Source organism: Pseudonaja textilis, chromosome 3 (genome assembly GCF_049901715.1).
Source record: "Pseudonaja textilis isolate UNSWEBS1 chromosome 3, rPseTex1.2, whole genome shotgun sequence".
Lineage (NCBI taxonomy): Eukaryota > Metazoa > Chordata > Lepidosauria > Squamata > Elapidae > Pseudonaja > Pseudonaja textilis.
Window position 1 is genome coordinate 59,953,482 of NC_141992.1, and position 22,820 is coordinate 59,976,301.

A 22,820-nucleotide genomic window follows, 5' to 3' on the forward strand; every position below is an offset into this window, starting at 1 on the left:
ATGTATTCTGGAGTAAGTACATACACTACTGCAACAGTTACTTGTACTGTATGGTATTACACTGTAAGGCTGAATAAGAATTTGAGAAGTGCTCCCTATTTGTATACTAGGCTTTTAATTCTGACTTTTAAATAGATTGTCATGTACAAGTGATAGCTTATAATTCACCTTCCATTCCCATTTTGGTACTGTTTTGCATCTTTGAATAACAATTAGTCAATATTTGTATTTAATTTTGCAATTTGAAAGTCAAATCCATTTCAATAAATCATAACTATGGTCATATGAATCAGAATTTTGTTTGATGCGATACAGACTCCTTATCATTTCTATTTAAAGTCCTCAATAACTACACATAGTAGTGTCATCCATATTAATTGATGAAACATTCTGTAATTACTTGAATATACATATATCAATATCCATCAAAATTCTCAATATTTAAAGAAACATATAACCTATCCTTTAAGAAGAATAGTTCTGGAACTTCAATACTTCTCAAACATAAAATATGTTTGCATAAAAATATTACAAAAGTAATACCAAACTATTATGAAAGTATTAATAGATTTTAGATCTCATTGTCTATTACAAGAACAAAAATGAGTATATCTAAATGATACAATATTTCTTACATCTGTAAATTATCAACTATATTTTAAAAACTTTAAATTTTACTGAAAGATCTGAATCTATAGTTCATACTGTTGGAAAGCAATGACAGTACATTTTCTATATTATTTTAGGATTATTACTACAAGTGGAATATTACTGTCAGTTGGAGATATATTTGATCCATTCTATTCATACCCATCTGTTTTAGAGATTGCAAGGTTGTTATTGTTGGATCACTGAAACTAGACAAAGAAACAGGGCGGTCTGTGGGAGGAGTAATACCAATTACATGTTCAGGTAGAGGCAATGCTACATAACAAAACAAATGTGCAGTTCATACATTGAAATCTCAACCTTAGCATTAATTCAAGTATTATATAGACAACAGCTTTCTCTGAAAACAAGTAATGTAAGTTGTTATTTTAATTCTAATTTTAAGGAAATTTCCACTTTTTTTCTTTTTATATGAGAAGTGTATCTAACTAAAACTGTTTAGTTTATATTAAATATTCCTTCAAAACTATTAATTTGAGCTATTAGGGATAAATCATTAAAATGCTATATAATTTTAATAGTTTTATTTGAGTTTTGAAGCTTGATGTGAGTTATTGGTTCAATTTTAATTAATCTGCAATAATAGATTTGCCATAATATATTTGCACTGTTAATAAAATCAATTATTAAGCAATCTTCTGATTGTTTCTGGAATACTTTAAATAATTTTAGGTGGGTCTCATACAAAAATAATAGCATTTAAGTATACATTCTGGCCTTATAAGCCCAAAATTACTGTAGAATGTGATTTTCAAATCTTTCCTTTGAAATCTTTCCATTTACTTCAAAAGATCTACTCTAAAGTAAACATTTGTGAAGACAGTCATTTCAAATTTAAATTAAGTTACAATGGCATAACTGGATATGTATTTTAAATAACAAGCACATTCTGTTGCAAAAATGTTCCACCAATTTCAACGTGTTTTAGCCCCAAATATGTATGTTCATTGTTGCAAATAATTATTAAGCTTTATTATAAGTAAATATTAAATCTGTATATTTTGTCAAGGAAATATAGTGTATTACAGAATAATTCCATTAGGTAAGTTTGCAGCTCCACAAAATTATTATTATTTTGCAATTGAGGTAAAAATTGGAATATTTGAACTATCAATAGAAATTACTGAATTATAAATATATCCCTTTCAAGCACAAATACTGAGTAGCTATATAGTATTGCAATTATTGTAAACTGCACATAATTCGAACATAAAGTTCTAAACTTCTTAAGACATACAAACACACAAAATTTCTATTGTTACAATTACTTGTAGCTTTTTCTCATATTGAAACCATATTAACCATATTTGGGAAACAGATCATTAATTAGGTGCTATTCCTTTTATTTGCTTTTTAACAAGTTTTTGTGATAAAATTATGTTCTATGAAATTCCTTATGATTCTGATTTCCTTTTACTAGTATTTTTTTAAAAAAAGAACAAGATTTTTTTCAATCATTAAGGAAAACTATCATACCATGCAATCTTCACAATGGCTTGATATTTTTAAACAGATATGAACATCTATATTTTGTTTGCATTTATTTTAGGTAAACATGACTGTATATTCAATTTGTTTTTGTATTTCCACAATTAATAACAATGTACATATCAATGAACTTGTATAGCCTACATTGTTTGCATTTTAGTATTCCATCAATACAGGATAACACAAATAATAGCAATAATATTTATGGATGATAAAAATGTAAAAGTTATGAAAAATGAGAATACGTATTAATATATATAGGGCTAAAGGTAAGGAAGTATAAAATTAGATTATAAACACATTAATTGCAAAGTAAATTGTATTGCAAGAAGTAATTGTATTGCAGTATAGTATATCTCCACAATCATTTACAGCACAGGTGTCAAATTTGATCATGTCACATGATGTATGTGACATATCGCAACTTTTTTTGCCTTTGTGGTGCTGAGGTGGGCATGGCTTGTGGGTGATGCATCTGGCCCATCGGCTGCCAGTTTGACACCCGATTTAAAGAATTACAAGTAAATTAGATTATTTGTATTTATTAAATTTCTTAGTGTTTCTCATCATCATGGAAAAGATGACTCAACCAAATCTCTTTTCCAAAATTTAGAAATAAGGTTGTTTCACTTACAATACAAGGACACTGATAATTCCATTTTTAAATTTTAAATAGAAGGTATTTCTGGTATGAAACAATTATAGCCAATTTTTACTATTTTACATAGCAAAAATCACACCAGCATCTGATATTTGTAACTTCTAGAGTAGTTTTAAGAGAACATTAAAATGCCATTAAGTATATTTTATTATATCAGACCCTTTGATATTTTCTAGTAGTTGTAGGAAGAGTTGTAAATTTATCTCCAATACTTCCATTTTTAAACAATTACACTATTTAGTTCTGAGTGTTAATAAAAGAAACACCAAGGTAAAAAAAGAGAACAAAGCAACCAAAGGGTTTTCTTTTGTTTACTAAGCCATTAAAGAAAATGAGCGTCTATGCATTTTTGCTAACTTGTTCTTTACTGAAGTCATGTGTGTGGGGGAACCAAATTGAAATGTGCTTGATGTTACACTTGGCCCTTACAAATTTATTTGAAAGCAAATCAACATTTGTGAATTTATCTGAAAAGTGAATCCAACGTTGTTCAGTAGCATGTATTGCACTCAAGTATGTGAGTGTCAGGCTTTAGTGTCATGTAGTTTATTCAAGCTCTTGCTTTAAAAGCTCTCAAAATGTGTTCTTCTAAAGGCTTTTGCATTGTAGCCTTTAACTGTTCGACTGCTATAAACTAACTAGAAATGAAGATGCCTTAAGGATTTCAACTCTTGCATCCATACTCGGCCCAAGCCCGATTTGTGGACTGGGTGCTCTTCCCAATCTGTAAGGATTGCAAGCCCCTATTGCTTTCCTAAAACCAGATGATTTTTGAGGATCTCAGTATCACAATTTCATGCCAGTTTTATCTATTGGCCCAAAGGTGACTCATTGGCTTCCAATCAACAGAAAGCATATATGTGAGGGTCTTTCTTATCAATTCTTTGTTGTTCTACACTCTGAAACTTGCTTTTCTAGTCCCTGTTACTTATCCTCCCCTTCCCTTTTTCCCTCTCAGATTCACCAAACAACAAATCCCCAGAGGATGACAGCTGTTGTTTTGCTTGCATTACATTTTTTCTTCTTCATCTAGCTCAAAAGGCTTGAATAAAACTACTACCAACAAAGCCTACTGGGCTAGGCAAAGAAACCTTTTTAAGGACTTCAAGAGCTTGTATTTACGGATTGTTACATTTTGAGAATAGCTCTTCTTCACAAGCCACGACCCATTAGAAGTCCCCAGAGGAAAATCCTCCACCACTGGATTTTCTCCTCCCTGACTGTCTCTTAGAAGGTAAATAAGAGGAGTCTGCAATGGGGGCAGGGGGGGAGCTTGAGCACATTACAATTGTTCACAAGCTTGTCCTACTAAAATCACTAAGCCTTGACCTGGAAAAGAAACCACCTTTGCAATCCTGTATACCTGTATTCATCAATAAGTACAACTAACTCAAAGAGAGTTAGTAAGTCCATCTCAAGTAAGTCCATTCATGATGGTATTGCCAGCCTTCTTTCCTCTGCACTTGATGCACGTGGCCCTGCAGAGATTCCCACAACCATCTTAGACTCAGGGGTTTTATTTATTGTGCCAGTCTCATCCTAGGCCCTCTGCTAAATAAGTTTTCCCGCGAATGGTTGCAATTTCCTACAATTAAGAATAAGGTTAATCAATATCATCGCAGCAGGACTTCCCAGTTCCGACTAAATAGGCCGTTTCTCCTCCGTGTAACGCTCTTCGGATGGAAAAACTGCCACCTCCGAATAGTCGGAGCAATAACACTTTTCCACCGTTTGGCCTCGTGTTCCTTCCTTGGACGCGGCCGAGCTTTCCCGCTTTCCCTTCGCAGACCCGACAGACGACGCGCTCCGATTGGCCGAGAGCCCGCCGCGCTTGGAAGGTTGCAGAATCCTTAGCTTTAAGATTCCGATCACGTGTCAAGCTCCGAAAGTTGGGTAGCCGTCGTGCTCGCCTCTTGTTGGGCTCGCACATCATTACGGCGGATTGGATTCCGCTGATCCGAGCTCCTTTCGCAAATCAACCTCTCTGCCCGGGCCCGGTGCGGAGAGACGCGGTCTCTTTGCTTTACTTTAGCCTACAGTTCTCTATATATTGTCCGAAGCGAACATGCGCTTAAAGGGCAAAGGATCGGCCATTCCTCCGCGTCTAGCACAGCAAGGCCGGTTCTATCGGGACCAAAACGCGGCTAGAATCTCTGCCGCTCAGGTATTCGCGGATTACGGGACATCTTTTGTAATGCGGTTGGATTATTTCGATTTTTCCCCCCTTTGGACGCTCTATCAACAAACCTGACAAATGGCGTATGAAATTATTCCCCTGTTTGAGAACCAGTTCTGCTCGTGCGTAGTTCTCTTGCCGCCTTAAACCTTTTTTTTTCCGCCAAATGTTAAGAAATCTGTATTTGACAACCATGCCCAGCATTTCACCGATGTTCCTCCCCCGCCCCAAAAAAAACCTAGTTATTTTTTCTACTTCTGAAAATCACTAAGGCAAGAGAGAAATAATCAAAAATGAAGTGGGATTAGGAAACGCAATGGAAAAAACTAGTTGTTTACTCAGGCGCGCGTATTTGGGAATAAAAAAGGCTGTTGCCTTTTTTTTTTTTGAACCGTGGGATTATCGATGCTGTAATGTAACTATACGAGTCTACTCGTTCCCACATATGTTCAATAATTCCCTTTCTGACCATCCTTTGATAAACTTTCGAAAGAGATGTTTTGGAAAGAGCGGAGCCACTTAGCAGCTTAAGCCGTTAAGATTTCCTTCTGATAGAATCTACTAACATAAATACGTCGCTGGGTTCCCGGTGATCATACTGTGTGAATGCTTAATTTGGTCTTACCTTTAAAAAAGTAGTAACTTCTTTTTAAAAAACTGTTTTAACATAGGAAGGCAGATATTTAAAACTTCCGTTCAGTCATAAAATAGGTTGTGTTTGTCTGTTGTTTCCCTCTATTGGTGAAGTTAATCATGGTTACACAACTAAGTTCTTTGGACTCCCAAAACAGATGCACCATAAATTTCTCAGTAACTGCTTTGCATATCATAATGTGCTAAAATATAGGTAGGTAATTAGTGAGTCAGATGTTTTTCTTACTGACTTTGAGCTGCTGGTTGCTATTTGTGAATCCAGCTTACTTCATAAGTGTGTGGTGAAGATAAAATGCAGGAGAAAACAACCCTATATGCCACTTTGAATGCCTGGACAAAAGATTAAGCTATCATTGTAAGATATGATAGAAGGCCTTTAAAAATCAGTTAATAGTTCCCCAAAAGTTAACTCCATAACTTGTTGCTATCCATCAGTTGGATTTATGAAATGTACAAGCACAGAAGATATTAACAATCAACTTTTTAGATTTACTTCCATAGTAATATACTTATAGAAACTATCAATTTTAATATATTTTTGAAATAATTTTTAAAATACTTGTTGAAAATTGTCTTTATAGCATGCCTAAAGAGAGATGCAAACTAAGGAGATATCAAAGTTGCAATGGCATTAAAAGAAGTGGCTTATAACCATTTTTTACACTTATGATCATAGAAGTATCCCCATGGTCACATGATCAAAATTTAGATGCTTGGCAACTGGCTTGTATTTATGACGGTTCCAGCATCCTTGGGTCATGTGATCACCTTTTGCAACCTGACAAACAAAGTCAAAAGGAAAGCAAGATTCATTTAAAGACTGTGTTACTAACTTAACTGCAGTGATTCATTTTATTATACTGTAAGCTACTTAGGGTCACCGCAAATCACAAATGGCTGGGAAATATTTAACAACTATAATTATACATTTAAGTAATATGACTATAAAGTTAACAGTTTATTTTTCCCAATTTTCAGGATTCTTTGATGACAAAGTAGTTTGTATACAGTTTATACAGGCATATTTAGTATAAAGAATCAGGATTAAGATAATTTGCCATGCAGAATTTTAAAAATCATATTAAAAGGGGAAATAGTTACCGTATTTCCCCATGTATAAGCACCCCCTTTGTATAAGCCACCCCCCCAATTTTTGGACTGTGAAGTTTTGAAAAAAATATATTATTAGAGAAACAAGTTATGAAGAAAGAAAATTTACAAAGAAACAAAATTCGACGTCTAGATCTACAACTTCGGTCATGACGCCGAAAGCGGTGCGGGCGACGCTAGCAATCACGCATCGGAACGAGAGTAGGAACGAAGCATTCAGGCCGATGCCTAGCGTATGCATTTCTATCGCGTACTCGCACTCGTAATCGTCATCATCACGTACAATTTTTACAAAAAAGTATAGCATACTGCTGGAAAACCAGTTTATTCCTACTTTATTATTTTATGCATTTTTCACGTATAAAAAGTGTACCTGCTTTGTATATGCCACCCCCCTACTTTTTGGGCTTGAAAATTTTGGAAAAAAGGGGTGGCTTATACATGGGGAAATACGGTATTTTTGAATGATAGCTTATCTGTTTTCCTGGCAGCATTGGCACACGATGAAGGAGAAAAGTAAGTTACTTTGTTTTTTCATTATCATTCTTCTATTAAAATGTTATAGTGGCACTGGATCAGCTTATATAGCTGGTTATTATACAGATAATTTCATTCTTGCATTTGTGCATAGTGACATATCATGCTTTAAGTAGCAGAATTATGAGTTTGTGTGCGTAGCATGCATAACAGTTCTTTAGCAAAATAACTGTTAGAAAACAGATGCCTAAATTGGATGACTTCCCCAATATGGGTATGATTTTAAAAATATTGGCTGAAGTCCTTGAAACACTTGTTCTTCATTAGTTGAAATCTATCAATGTTTCAATTAATAAATATATCTGCCTTAGTTATCAAAAGTAGTAGTTTTAATATTTCATACATATGAGGCTTAAACCATTAATTTTTGTTTAATTTGAGATAATGTTACTTATCTTGCGGTTTCCCAAGCCTTTTTGAGCAGATTCTTTCACAATTTAGTTTTTGTTTAATAAAGTGAGCAGAGTGGATGCTGGAATATGTTAAGATAAAAAATAATTGAGTTTTAAAATGTGTATTTTATTTTGAACATTTCAACTGGACTTCTTCCTTCAGTCCAATGCACATGGCGCTCCAAAGGAACATACTCATGAAATCATCATTCAGAAGTCATTTCTTGAGTTCCATATTGCCATTAGGCCTGTAGGCATTGGTAGCAAGTGCAATTCTTAAGCTGAATTGAGACATAATATAGTTCCTTTAAATTTTGCCTAACGTGTGTTTTGTACCCAGCCTCTGTTTTTATAAAGAATAGTTTATGACGGGTCCCCAAACCTTTTGGCTTCATGGGCTGGCAACAGGGGCAGGGGATGGGTTTATGCATACAATCTAATCCTGTGCATGCGCAGATGAAGCTTTATGTGCTCACCCATCGCTTGCGTGGCCTGGTTCCCAACTGGCCATGGACTGGTATCAGCCTGTGGCCCAAGGCTTGGGGAGCCTTGGTTTATGACAAATGAATCCTGCCATTTGTGATGTATTGTGATGTATGATACGTTGAATATTGTCAATATTCTGCTCCAATCGTGTTTTAAAAGCAGTAGCGTTCTCTTTTTGAATAGTGGGAAAGTTTAGAAACATCTATAACTTGACCTTTCCCTCCTTGAGGGTATGAAAAAACAGCTAACACTTAAAACATAATTAAAAACAATTCAGAATATATTAGAACTCAGGATACTGAATAAGGGAAGTTCATTAGAGCTAGGCCCATTCCCCCCCCCCCCATATTAGAATGGGTGGGTGGAAGGAAAAAAAAGGGAAATGTCTGAAAATCTTCACAGAGATTTAGTTTGATAATTGCAGGTACTAAAAAGATTTTGTGTCTATTACGGAATGCTATTTTCCATTCAGAGAAGTGGGCATCAGAACCTTGTGATATGTCAGAAATATGGTTGGAATTGAGAGATGATACCACTCATCCGTAAATTAGCTACTACTGTCATTTGCTATTATCCTCCTTTGCCTGACATTGCGTTGCCCAAAATACCAAAAACACTTCTACAACCTGCAGATAAAGTGCTAAAAAATGCAATAGTTTCAACAAAGTTTGATTTAAACTTTGATTTGAGAATACAAAACAGGTAATCCTTGATTTATAACCCTAATTGGGACTGGAATTTCAGTCATTGAGCAAAATAGTCATTCATTGAGACGTTTTCACAACCACTTTGCTCAACAATCACAATTCTTGCTTTCCTGGTTGGAGTAAAGTGACCAGGTGGATTATTAACAAAAGAGCTGCTTGCCAAAAGAGGGCAGGCAGCTTCCTTCCATGCACAGAAGGGGGACTCTTATGCTGGGATGAAGAAATAAAGTTCAAATCTTTGGGATTCAAGCTTTGTTTCTCCACCCACCATAGTTCTCTTCCCCTCCATGTGCCATAGATCCAAGCTTCATTTCTGCAGCCTGACAAAGGTTTCACACATAAACACTGCATTCATTCCGTGACGGGGAGAGGAAATCCATTAGCAAGTGGTAGCAACTTGCAACCTTACCTGCTGGCTTCCCCAATGACTTTCTGGGAAGCCAGCAGAGAATATTGCAAATGTTCTCATGATGACAGGGCACCTGTTAGTAAATGTGAACAGATTGCCGAATTCCCAGGTCATGAGCATGTGACCAGAGATGCCGGTGTGACATTTTACAACAGCTGGAAGAGCCTTACAAACCAAAAAGCTTTACAAACAATCATTCTGATTATCATTAATAGCTGCATTCCTGTCAAACAGGCAACAAATGGTCAAAATAGGGAGTGCCCTATCAAATCTTGTACTTGTCAATAGCAGTGTCCCCCAAGGCAGCATTCTAGGACCAACTCTCTTTATACTTTACATAAATGACCTTTGTGATCATAGTAAAAGCAACCGGGTTTTTTTTGTGCTGATGATGTAAAACTATTCAACACCACCAACAATACTGCTACCCTTCAAAAAGACCTTGACTATGTGTCAGAATGGTCAAACAAGTGGCAACTTCAAATCTCAACAAATAAATGTTCTGTCTTACATATTGGCAAAAAAATTCAGAAAATAAAATACAAGCTGAATGGACATGACCTTGTAGACGACCCCCACTCTGTCAAGGACCTTGACGTACTCATCTCTAATGATCTAAGTGCTAAAGCCCACTGTAACAACATTGCCAAAAAGGCATTAAGAGTTGTATAGCTTTTTCTCTGGTAATGTTGTACTATTAACTAATACAGAACATTTGCTGGACCAATTCTTGAATACAGCTCATCTGTCTGGAACCTGCATTGCCTATTGCAGTGGCCCCCAACCTTTTTTGTCCCACGGCTCAGTACCGGCATCACAAAATGATCCACGGACCGGTACCAGCATCAGCGCGCACGAGCAAGGCGAGCCGAGCGACCGGCCAGCCAGCCGTTCCCCGCTTCTCCCCGCCACCTTCAACTCCTCCTTTGTACCTTTGTCGATGGGCTTTTTGGGCTCTTTCTTAATATCCTCCTAACACGAGACTCCACCGCCATCAGGACGGCTTTTCGTTTGAAGCTGTCCCCCCCTTGACGAAATTAAGGCACAAGGATTCTTCCAGCACCCAAACGCCGCTTTCCAACTGATGACCGACAAGCTCAGCTGGAAGTACTTTCTCAAGTGCCGTCGAAACAAGATGGCAGCGCCCACTTCTTTGCGGCCTGGTAAAAAATGATCCACGGACCGGTACCGGTCCAGGGCCCGGTGGTTGGGGACCACGGGCCTATCAGACATTAATACTATCAAGAAAGTCCAGACATATTTCACGAGAAGAGTCCTCCACTCCTCTACTTGCAACAGAATACCTTATGCCACCAGAATTGAAATTTTAGGCTTAGACAACTTAGAACTACACCACCTTCGGTCCAACCTAAGTGTAGTACATAAAATTATTTATTGCAGTGTCCTATCCGTCAATGACTACTTCAGCTTCAACCACAACAGTACAGGAGCACGCAATAGATATAAACTCAAGGTAAACTGCACCAAACTCGATTGCAGGAAATACGACTTCAACAGAGATGTCAATGTCTGGAATACACTACCTGACTGTGGTTTCTTCTCCAAACCCCCAAAACTTTAACCTTAGACCAGGGGTTGCCAACCTTTGGACTTCAGGCACCACCAAACTCATAATTTTAAATCCTGCGGACCACTAATATGAATTTTGACTGATGGTGGCTTGCTGATGTTTTCCCAGGGTCTCTGCAGAAAGCAGCAGAGACCCTGGAAAAATCCTCCCAAAAGTCTGCAGGAAAATTCCCCAACCCATTTTCCTACCAATTGATTATTCTTTATTTGGGATCACAGGATACCATCTCAGCTCCAATCTCTGAGAGAGAGGGAGAAAGAGACTTTTGGCTTCATGCAAGGAAAGCAGCAGAAGTCTTTCTTTCTCTGTGCCAAACTCCGCCAGAAATGAGTCTTTGTGAGACTTGTTGCATTAGCGCAGCCTCTTGGAGCCGGATGCCTTGCAGGGTCATTTCTGGCGGAGTTTGGGGGAGAGAAAGAAAGACTTTTGCTGCTTTCCTTGCATGCAGCCGAAAGCAGAAGAAGAAAGAAGCGGAAAGAAACTGTCCAGTGGCCAGCTCAGGTGCGTGGGGCAAGTGGGCCTCCTCCACACTTTTCCCCCTCCCCACCTCGTGTTGTTTGCAATGCAAGTGACACAAGCCTTGCATTCCCACGGGCCATGTGGGCGGTGCAGCCTTGTGTTCCTGCACAGCCTGGATTAATTGCTTTTGGGGGGGGGTGACATTTCTCTGCAGAAATGCACATTTCTCTAGTCCACTGATTCGCGACCACTGTCTTAGACTGTCTACTGTTGACCACACCCTATTCCTAAGAGGTCTGTAAGGGGCATGCATAAGCACACCAACATGCCTACCATCCCTGTCCTAATGTTTCCTTTTACTCATATCCATTTCATGTATCCATTAATCATGTTTATACTTACATCTGTTATCTAATGCATGCTTGAGAAAAAATAAATAAATTAAATGACAGGTTGTAATTTGAGGACTACTTGTAAAATCGAAAATCACTGTATTAACCTCAGATTTGGATGTACCAAGAAATATGTATGATTTATATGGTGGGGAAAAGTAGCTTGCTATCTTTATATTTTTTTTAAAGTACATAATTCTGATTTTTATACACTTTTTGTGAAGCAGTTTATCAGCACTTTGAAACCTTCATGTATATCATTTTCAGTATTTATGTCTCCTGGAGCAATAACTTAATGAAGGTTTTAGATTAATACCTTCAATTACAGATTTTACTTTGAAAAGCTAATTGTTCATGGCTGTCAGTTTATTATGTTAAATCATAGTTTATTTGATTTTACCATTAATACAAAAAAAACTTTGGTGAAAAGGTAGTTCTTATATGTAAATTATATAATAGCTGGTATTTCTTGTATATCAAAGAACAGCAGTATTTCAAATAATATTTACATCACTGAGAAGATTTATTAAGGAGAACAAACATCCACAATTTGTAATATTAATGATACGATATCTCGGTGAATTACAAAGTGCCCGGTAGATACCTGATCTGGCATCTGATAAGTTCTGTAGTTGCTTCAACAAAAATGTAACATGCACAAGTGTATACTTAGCAATCTGGCCCTCACATTTACACATCTGAAATTTTTGGATCACATAAAATTCATATAATAATGCAAAAGTGAGTTTGCATAGGCATCTAACCTATTCCATCCTGACCAAGAATGATTCTGATGACTGTTTCCTTAAAATTCCTGGTGACTGGGATTTCTGTAGCAGTTGAAAAATATTGGGGATGAAAGAGTTGTAAGGGTGCAAAGGCATAGTCACCCAGTTTTATCTTTAACACTAACCCTGAAAAGAGAAATAATGAAGGAACAGTGTCTCTAATTTCTCTTTTGCGGAGATGATTTAAGATACCATAGTCAATAGTATCAGCAGCTGTTAAAAGAATTGGCAGTATTTTTTTTCCTGCAGGAGGTTAGCCTTCTGGTAACTAAGATTGATTCAGTCCCCATCAGTGGTGGGATTCAAATTTTTTTTACTACCGGTTCGGTGGGCATGGCTTGGTGGGCGTAGCAAGGGAAGGATACTGTAATATCTCCAGTCAGAGGTGGTATTTGCCGGTTCTCCAAACTACTCAAAATTTCCGCTACCAGTTTTCCAGAACTAGTCAGAACCTGCTGAATACCACCTCTGGTCCCCATACCAGGGCTGAAATGCATCAATATAATTGCCTTCTGCAGTAGTAAAGGTACTTTTTTTAATACTTTGTGTAAAAGTGAGCAGGGTTGGGCAGCAATTACCAAAAGTCTGTAGATCTAAAGATTTTCCTTGAGAATTTGCTAAAGATTAAGCCAGTATTTCATTATGCAAAGATCATCTCTTACCCTCTGCTATTAAATTAAAGTATCATGTTGTAGATCAAAAGACTATATTATAAGCTGGAAAGCACCTTGCTGAACAGTGGTATACAAATCACTTGTTTAAAATATGGCCAGGCTATAACTTATTTAATTGCTGAGATTTGTATACTGTTCCAACCTAGACCATTGTAAGCTTATATTACAGCTTAGAGCAAAAATACAGTAGAACAGTGTGAACATTATTGATCGTATATGGATGCCCAACCCACACTTGGCTATCTAATACTAAAAGTATAAAAATGTGTTTATTCACACTAAGTAAACTCTTGTCTCTTGATCTGTTTTATTGCTATAAACCTAGAAAATTAGGGTACCTGGAACACACCTTAATAAACTCTAAAGGAGAATATTTGTAGCTCAGGGTTGAAATGAGGGGTCCTTGGTGCTCTGAGCTTGGTTTTGCAGACATTTCATTACTGAACTAGGTAACATTATCAAACTAGCCAACTAAGTAGCACTGATGGTGTTACATAGTTTGGGTAATGAAACTGCAAGAAAACAACCAAGCTTACAGAGCGCCAAGGATTCCTCATAATTTACTCTGTCTCATTATTTCACTGTTCAATTGGGGTCTCAATAGGATCACCAGCTCTTTTTTGAAACAGTCCCTCTGCTGTAAAAAGAATATGTTGGATTCCATAAGTCTCAAGGAACTTAATGAGTTCTCTACCACGGCAGAGGAAATTATTACCATGGGGCCAAATCTCATCAGAGGGAGTCTGATTAAGATTCTGACGAATCTTAATAACCAATATGCAGACCTTCTCCTCAACTGATCAAAGCAAAATCTAAAAATTGTTATCTTGTCCTTGATTCAGATCTTAACAGAAGAGGGATGGAAGGTAGCATGTCACTGTTCCTGAGAAAACTCCTGCCTCAGTAAGGAATATCAAACCAAGTTGCTCGCAGTCATCTGCTTAAAGTGTTCTAAGACAAAGGCAGACAACATTCATGCGTGAAGCCATCTAGCACTAGAAAATCTGAAACAAATATACATGAATTTCCTAATACTTTGACATTTTTATTCATTAGTCTTCCGCAATTCTTTCTGTTCTAATTTAAACTTATAGGATAAAGAAATGTAGAATCTTGGAAGAAAAAAAAATAGAAATTGTACAGTTTTGATATATTTCATATCAGTTCTGCATCTTCCTCTGCTTCCAAATGGTGCTTAAGAAAAGAAACCTGGAAGAAAAGAAGCAGGTGGATTGAATGTCAATACATCTATTTCTTGCTATTGTTACTTCAAGGAAAAAGGACCAAGAAACAAAAATGGGAGGAGATTAAATAGTCTTACTTTCTATACTATAGCCTTGATGCAAATTATTTATTTTTTGAGTGGAGAAATAGCATTTATGTGAACTGCAGTACATGTCCTTGACTTACAACGGTTCTCTTAGTCTAAGCCCAAAAGACCTAATTACAAAGGCATTGGAAAAAGTGACTTACGACTCTTTTTCACATTTAAGACCATTGCTGCATCCCCACGGTCATGTGATTAAAATTCAGATGCTTGGGACAAAATTCACTTAACCTGTCAGCAACAGAAATTTTGGGCTCAATTGTGATCATAAATCGTTGGATTACCTGTAATTCATTGGTAGTATGTCATGTTGAGATTAATTCCGTGGAACAGATGCTTATATGTGAATTAGAAAATAAGTTTTATTATATTTACAAAACAAATGCATTGTGGCTTAATAGTTTATGGTCCTGGGGAATCCAGAAAACATGAAGATTTTATTTATAGGTAGTTGTCAACTTACAACAGTTCATTTAGTGACTGTTCAAAGTTACAATGACGCTGAAAAAATGACTTATGACCATTTTTCACACTTACGACCTTTGTAGCCACTCCATGCTCATGTGATCATCATTCAGACGCTTGGCAGCTAGTTTATACTCAATGATCATTGCTGTGTCCCAAGATCATGTGATCACCTTTTGCAACCTTATGACAAGCAAAATCAATGAGGAAGCCAGATTTGCTTAACAACTGTGTTACTAACTTATTAACTGTAGTGATTCACTTAACTGTGGCAAGAAAGGTTGTAAAATGTGGCAAACTCATTGAACAAATGTCTCACTTAACAACAGAAATTTCAGGCTCAGTTGTTGTAAGTCTGGGACAAGGGTCTTCAAACTAGGCAAGTTTAAGACTTGTGGACTTCAACTCCCGGAAATTCTGAGCTAACATGACTGGAGAAGGAATTCTGGGAGTTGAAGTCCACAAGTCTTAAAGCTGTCAAGTTTGAAGACCCCTGGTCTAGGACTACTTATACTGGTCTGCTAGCCAGACTTTCCAGCAATTTCTATCCTCTTGTTTTACCTGAGCTACTGCTGACAGATTTAAATTCAAACATGGCAGCCAGCCCTTTCTCCTACTCCTATTTTTCCCCTGTTCCTTTCTTCCCCTTACCCATCATACTTGAGTTGAAGCACAGTTTGTCTTCTTCTTCCCAGTAGTTTTGTTCTTCATACCCTATACTGCTGCAGTTGAATTTAAGCTTGGCATATCTGTTTTGCTGCCATTGCTTCATTGCCTCATCCCCAACTCTTCATTTTCTTTTCAATGTTGCACACTGCTGTTGCTTCTCTGGCCTGCCCGTCGCCTGCTATCTTGGGATATCACTGCGCCAGGGTCTTCATCTGTGCCTGGCCAAAACCCAGATGCTTTGGTCCAGGCAGTCTTGAGGCTGTCAGTCCCATACATGAGATGGACATGTGGAGAATGCTTTGCACATCTCTTCTAAGATGTTAACTGCAGAGGTATATTCTTGTGTGAAGTATATTTTTACAGTTCATTACAATCAGTTGAAATAGGCTGAATTTTAATATAAGATTTCTTGTAACAAATCTCACTCCAGACTTTGATAACTTATGCTGATACATGCAAACCCCAAAGATCACACAAAGACTTATCACTGTATTATCACTGTATTAAATATAAGATAAATTGGGAATATTATTAAAATGTGCTTTATTTCAATATATGTTTCTCATTTATCTATAAACATGGGTTATTTGATGTTCTGTGGTCTTAAAATATTTAAGAGACAGTTTAGACCTGTGCGCCTCAGCATTGGATTTCCTTTAATCTTTCATATAAAAATATATGAATTAATTACAGTATGTCCATCTGTATGATTTTAATATATATCAGTTTATTCTCAATTATTATTCTATAAAACTCAGTTCTTGGTATACCTGTAGCCAGAATTGTATCATCACACAATAGGTGTGAAGTATTGGGGGACTTTCAGGAATTAGACATATAAATTTGTTTATTAAAAAAGACCTACCAGGATTGTATGCATAGTGTAGTGACCTAAATGATTAAATTTAGATGGAGAGAATACGTTGGCAATAAACATGAGTGTATTCTGAACAGTACTTTCTCCAGTTTTTTTGTTGGCATTTTAGCTGGCATTTTGCTTTGGAAATGTATTTAGGAACTAAAAAATTGAATTTTGCTTCAATCACAATATTAAACATTATTTAAAGTTTATTCAATTCTGTTTTAAAATATCCCTTTATTATGTAGAACTCTGACTGGCACTGTTACCAATTTGAAGACACTTCAAAAATAAAAATGGCTTTTTAACCTAGTGCAGTGGAATAATAGGTTTTCTAGTGTTACACTTTTTGAAACAATGCTAAAAATAAAGCACTTCTAGTTTATTAGATGAGTTTAAAAGTCTCTTACCTTTCAGTGTCAGAGGAACAATTAAGTTTTATCAGAGTAGAACAGGATGTCTCTAGACAAAGGTAACAAAGCATGCCTTGATACTAAAGAGAGAGTGCTTGTTTTAAAGAAATCTTGTAAAATATGAGGAACATAGTCAGGAAAAAACCATAAATCTACTTCAGCAATGCTTGTTCAAAGGAAGTTAGTAGCATTTAATAGTCCTAAATTTTGCAGTGGCATTTTGAGTTGGTTTCTAGTTTTCTGTAGGCAAAGATACTAATTGTCTAAAATGCTAGAGCATTCACTTTTTCACATTTAGCGGAATAGAACAGGAGCTATAAAATTTCCCTTCTGAAGTTTTCTCCCAATTTTAAAAAGTCTTTTAATTGTTTTGATTTTGCAATAATTGTTCTCTCAAATAATTATCCTATTAAATTTTATATATAGTGTTGATTTTGATGGATGGTTTTAAAATATTTGTGGTACTCTTTAAACGTTAATTAAATCACATTTTGCTATTTTAACTATGTAAAGGATCCTAAAAAATATTTGTCAAACAAAATTATGGAATAATTTCCCTTCTGATATGATAGTATTTTTCCAAGAACTGTAACACTCAAACTGGTAAGGCATTTTATTAAAAAAAATCATTCTAGCCTCAGTTTATATATATGAGGCCAATTTTATATGAATTTTTCAGCAGAAAGAGGCAAATAGGAACATTTCAGTATTTTGTCTCTGTGAAGTAATGAAATTTTGCTGGTTTAAATTCTATATAGGGAAGTTAATCTGCTTAAATTATAGTACTTTGACAGTACTTTTCAGCTGGAGGGTTACATATTCCTGATCTATAGATCAGGAATCCCTAACCCCACTGGTCCGTGCAAACAAGCGAAGCCCCATCCGCGGAGTGCAGACAGCAGGCAAAACCACACACCCCTCCAGTCTGCAGAAAAATAATTACAGCATACAAAACATTTGCTAGACCAATGCTCGAATACAGCTCATCAGTCTGGAACCCACATTACGTATCTGATATTAGCACAGTTGAGAAAGTCCAGAAATATTTCACAAGAAGAGTTCTCCACTCCTCTACTTGTTGCAGAATACCTTATGCCTCCAGACTCAAAATTCTAGACCTAGAAAACCTACGCCACCTTCGGTCTGATCTATGTATAGTATATAAAATCATACATTGCAATGTTCTACCTGTCAATGAATACTTCAGCTTCAACCATAACTGTTGAGGTAATTCCCTGTTAGGAGAATGAGTACATACAGGGAGACGTAGTGAGAGTAATATTGAATAATACACAGCACACAGATACACTGTAGGTTTTTACTTCCAGTAAACGTTTCACAGTCCAAGATAAACAGTCCAAGTCATTCACAGGTAAATCGGTCAGTGTTCAGTTCAGGGATAATCCAAATATCAAAGTCCAGTATCAAAAAAACAGTTCAGTAACAGACTTACATCAACGATCAGTAACAGTCATTAGGAGGAACAGCAAAACTTTCCAACAGAAGGAAACAGAGACTCATACACTCCACTGGGACTCTCTTCTGAAACTAACACAACCCAGGTTTCTGGTTTCATCTTATGGCCATTTGCGGAACCACACCCAATTACATTTTAGCATTTTCTTAAAGACATAGTATTAAAATGTCTATCCTAGTTTATATATTTCCAACCCAAATAACTGTTAGGTGACTTATATTCCTAACATTCTCCCCTTTAGGTAGGACAGTATATACAACCTTACATCCTAATTCCATAATCTTCACAGCAATCCTTATGCTTTATAGAGCCTTGGGCCTTTGTAAAATGATCTTCTATATTGTTTTCTACAGTATTCTAGCTTAATCATCTTTGCACACATTGTCTCGCATTTAAATATCTTAAATCTGTGTGTTTCGTTCTTGTCTTAACAGCAATATTTGAAGCCATCTGTATTGCTGATTGGCTGTCTTCATAAACAATAGAATTTGTTACATCAGTTCCCATATCAATCAATAATTGCTTATAACAAACTAAATCTGTACATAATAAAGACAAACATGAGAATTCAGCCTCCATTGTTGACAAACTTCGATGTTTCTGTCTAATAGACCTCCATCCAATCAACACTTTTCCCAATAATACTATAGTACTCGATGTAGATTTTCGTGTATTTATGTCTGTAGCAAAAGTTGCATCAGCATATGCAGTTAAACTCAGTTCATCTTTAGACTCCAAATACAATGCATAATGCATTGTTTGTTTTAGATATCTTAACACACGCTTAGCAGCTTGCCAGTGCCTTTAAATCTCGCTAATTGATTAACACTGTGTGTTATATCTGGCCTTGACCAATTACTGAGATAAGATAAACTACCAATCAAAGACTGATAAATGTTCTTATCAAAAATAGGACTTTGAACATCACTATGGCTAAACTCCTGGCTCATTGGTGTTTTAGCCAGCTTACAAAGTTCCATTTTAAAACTTTTTAGTAATTGGTTAATTTTATCTGCCTGTGAGATTTTGTATCCTCCCCCAGTTCTATCTATCTTTAATTCAAGATATTGTTTAATTTCTCCTAACTGTTTTATCTTAAATTTCTTCTCTAACAGTGATATTATTTTAGTAGCTTCTTGTTCAGTTTTGGTAATTAATGCTATGTCATCAGTAAACAATAGCAACAATGAAATTACACCATTACTTTCTCTTTTAAACAAACATGGATCAGCCATGCCAGCTACAAAGCCTATTTTAGTTAATTCTTTAACTATACATTGGTTCCACTCATATCCTGATTGCTTCAAGCCATAAAGACTCTTTTTCAATCTCCAGCAATCAGTTGTTTTATCATGTCTATCCTAGTTTATATATTTCCAACCCAAATAACTGTTAGGTGACTTATATTCCTAACAATAACAACACAAGAGCAAACAATAGATACAAACTCAAGGTTAATCGCACCAAACTTGATTGCAGGAAATACGATGTCAGCAACAGAGTGGTCAGTGTCTGGAATACTCTACCTGACTCTGTGGTTTTTTTCCCCAAATCCCAAAAACTCTAACCTTAGACTGTCTACTATTGACCTCACCCCTTTCCTTAGAGGTCTGTAGGGGGCGTGCATAAGCGCACCAACGTGCCTACCATCCCTGTCCTATTGTTTTTTATATTTTTATTTTTCTTATATGTATCCATGTATTCATAACTATGTTTTTACTTATACCTATTATCTTGTAAACAATTAACAAAAATAAATAAATCAATAAAATAAAAACCTCCACTGAATGGGTCCCTGGTGCCCAAAAGGTTGGCAACCTCTGCTCTAGATAGTATACAAAATAAAGGAAAATAATTGAAAACTTTTTAAAAACTGCTTTAATTATTACAATAAAATGTTTTAAATATAAAATTGTCCTTGCAAAAATGTTATTTTTGCTTCTGTCATGGTGAAACCCAGACTTTTATGAAAGGTTGAGGTATATTCTTGTATGGGTGATGCTTTATTTTTGATGTAGATTGCCATAGTTAGCGGAGTTTGTTAAGAGCTGCTTTGCAAACAGTTTGACAAATGGAAAAATTATATATATGAATTATCAGGCTATAAGCACTTTTTCTGCAAGTGCTTTGCAATATCGAAAACAATACTTTAACTGTTTGCTGAAACAATAGCACAAAAGTTGTTCATTGACAATAATATGCATTAGGGGGAAAATCATGTCAGCAGGAAGAGAAGTTTATGTTTGCTTTTCTTACACCATTTTTAGCCTCTATTGTTGAATTGTATCCATCATTTTCTTTTTGCCCAGTTCACTTGCTTCGTTTATAATTTTGTTAGAATTTTTTAAAAATTACAATTTTAAAATATTATTCCTTGATAATTTCTCAGTACTTTGAGTGGTAGCAGCATATCAGTTTGTTGCATGTTTATTTCCACTACAATTTCATGTGTTTTAAAGCAGTAGCAGATCAAGCATTACATGCTAAAAACTAGAGTTTAGAATTATAACAGTCATGTGAGCGTATTATTTGATTTTACCTCAAGATAGCATTTTGGTGACTGTTTTGGTACCACTTATTTGATCTTTGAAACAAATAAGCTCTCTCTCAGGACAGAAAGAAAAAAGTGGAATTCTCTTCAGAAGATACAGTAATAACCATCTATTTAGATTGCTTAAATTCATGGAGGATAAGGCTTTCTATGATAATTATGATTAACTTCTGGATCAGAGGCTGGGGAACTCAAATGAGATGCTGTTGTGGTATTTGCACTCTGCTTGGGGACTATTCCTTGCCAGCTGATTAACAACTCTAGAAAAGATTATTCTTCAGCCTGAACCCAAAAGGCAGTTTATAATAGAGAGGAATCTCACTTTAATGAATCAAATGGGAGAGGAGTATTTGTTACTGAGGTTGTCAGAGTATGTCATTACAAAATCTATGCCACATGTATAATCTCACACAAAAAGGGAAAATACATTAATTTGTATCATTTGCATCATCTCATCTGAAAATGGCTTGCATTCAATTGTGAATGACATAAAGGGAAATCCCAATCAACTCCACCAAGGTCCAATAAAATAAGTTTTCACTGTATATTAAAAATGAGAATGCTGCTTTTCTTCATTGTGTAGCTGTGAGAGTCCAGACAAGGATTAACTCCTTCCCCTAGCTGATTGGACTGAGTCTGTCAAAGCTGCTTAATACCACCTCTTTTGCTGGTCTTCCCCAACTTTCGACTCAGTCCCTCAGCTAGGATGGACCTGTTTATTGCCTCTCCCAGAGTTCGGTTTTAATTGGTAGAATTGCTACAGTTGGAAGAAAAGTTTAAAATAAAAGAGCAGCTCCCACTTCACAGCTGATCTGCCTGGGCAAAAAATGCCGGGCAAGGCTTCGGCCATCCTGTCCACCTCAACATCGAGGACTGAGACTCCAGCCTCGTTCACTGGAAGCTGTGACAGCATGATTCGCGGCAGCACAAATCGGGAAGATTTGGCCCGCATTTCTCCAGGTCCGACCAAACACCCTAGCTGCTGATTCCAGCGCTGGAAGCATCGGCTCCAGCACTGAAGGCCAAGGCATCGATGTAGAAGTGATGAAATGTGTGGCACGCTCTTAATTCTAGTACGGTGGAGCCTGGCTCCCCTTTGCTGACATACAGGCCTTGCTGTAGGCCATTGGGAACGCCCCAATCTGGTGTGAAGTGCCCACCGAAGGCCCTTGAAAGGGCAAGTCATTCCAGCAAGGTGTGTTTTGCAATTGTGCTGAGGACCTTTATCAATCCCAGGAATTGAGCCAGGAGAATCCAACATGCTTACGTGGCCAGGAGTGGTGCAATCAGGATTGCATTCCGTGGATACTATAGTGTAATTCAACCCCTAACACTTCTCCTCCAATACGTGGGTGGCTAACCACATCAAGTGTGTTTGAACGCAATTGTTGCTCCAGTCATATCATGGTGGGCAAGAACCCACAGCCCCACATGTTCTGCAGTGGCAGTCAAGGGCAAAGCAACTAAGAAGGCTTCAACTTCCAAAAGGACCTCTAAAGCAGAGAAGGGATGCCATGAGGCGTCAGAAGGCCTTGGAAAGACAGGGCTAACAGTGGGCAGAGTCAAAGATCACCCCACTCGATGGCTCAGCTATCTCCTGCCACAATGCTTACAGGCAGAAACAGGGCCTACTCCAGCTAACAAACCACGGGCCCATGCCTGGTCCCCGGATGACATGGATGGGCCTGCTATTCAGCTATTGCCCACAGAAAGCAGAGATTATGGGGATTCCCAAGATGTTGCCTTTCAATCAGAGTCTTGGGAGCAGCCTCTTAGCAGGCCGAGACCAGGAGTGGAGGCAACTTTCACCCCCAAAACAGCGGGGCTTTGCCCCAGGGACCCAACTGAAATTGAAAAACCACTCAA

General features: G+C 36.9%; 1 protein-coding gene across 6 annotated transcripts in view; it reads left to right on the plus strand.

The window, feature by feature from the left end:
- Nucleotides 1–953: 953 nt before the first annotated feature.
- Nucleotides 954–22,820, plus strand: part of ELAVL4 (ELAV like RNA binding protein 4) — a 134,725-nt gene continuing 112,858 nt past the window's right edge. For 2 of the 6 annotated variants that reach the window (XM_087929897.1, XM_026707056.2), the window contains exon 1: nt 4,805–4,982. In XM_087929897.1, coding sequence (XP_087786023.1) covers nt 4,884–4,982 — 99 coding nt within the window. In that variant the 5' untranslated portion in view covers nt 4,805–4,883. Of the gene's footprint in view, nt 1,025–3,804; nt 4,053–4,804; nt 4,983–7,249; nt 7,275–22,820 lie in introns of those variants that run through there. The other 4 variants (XM_087929901.1, XM_087929903.1, XM_087929902.1 and 1 more) reach the window with 4 other exon arrangements.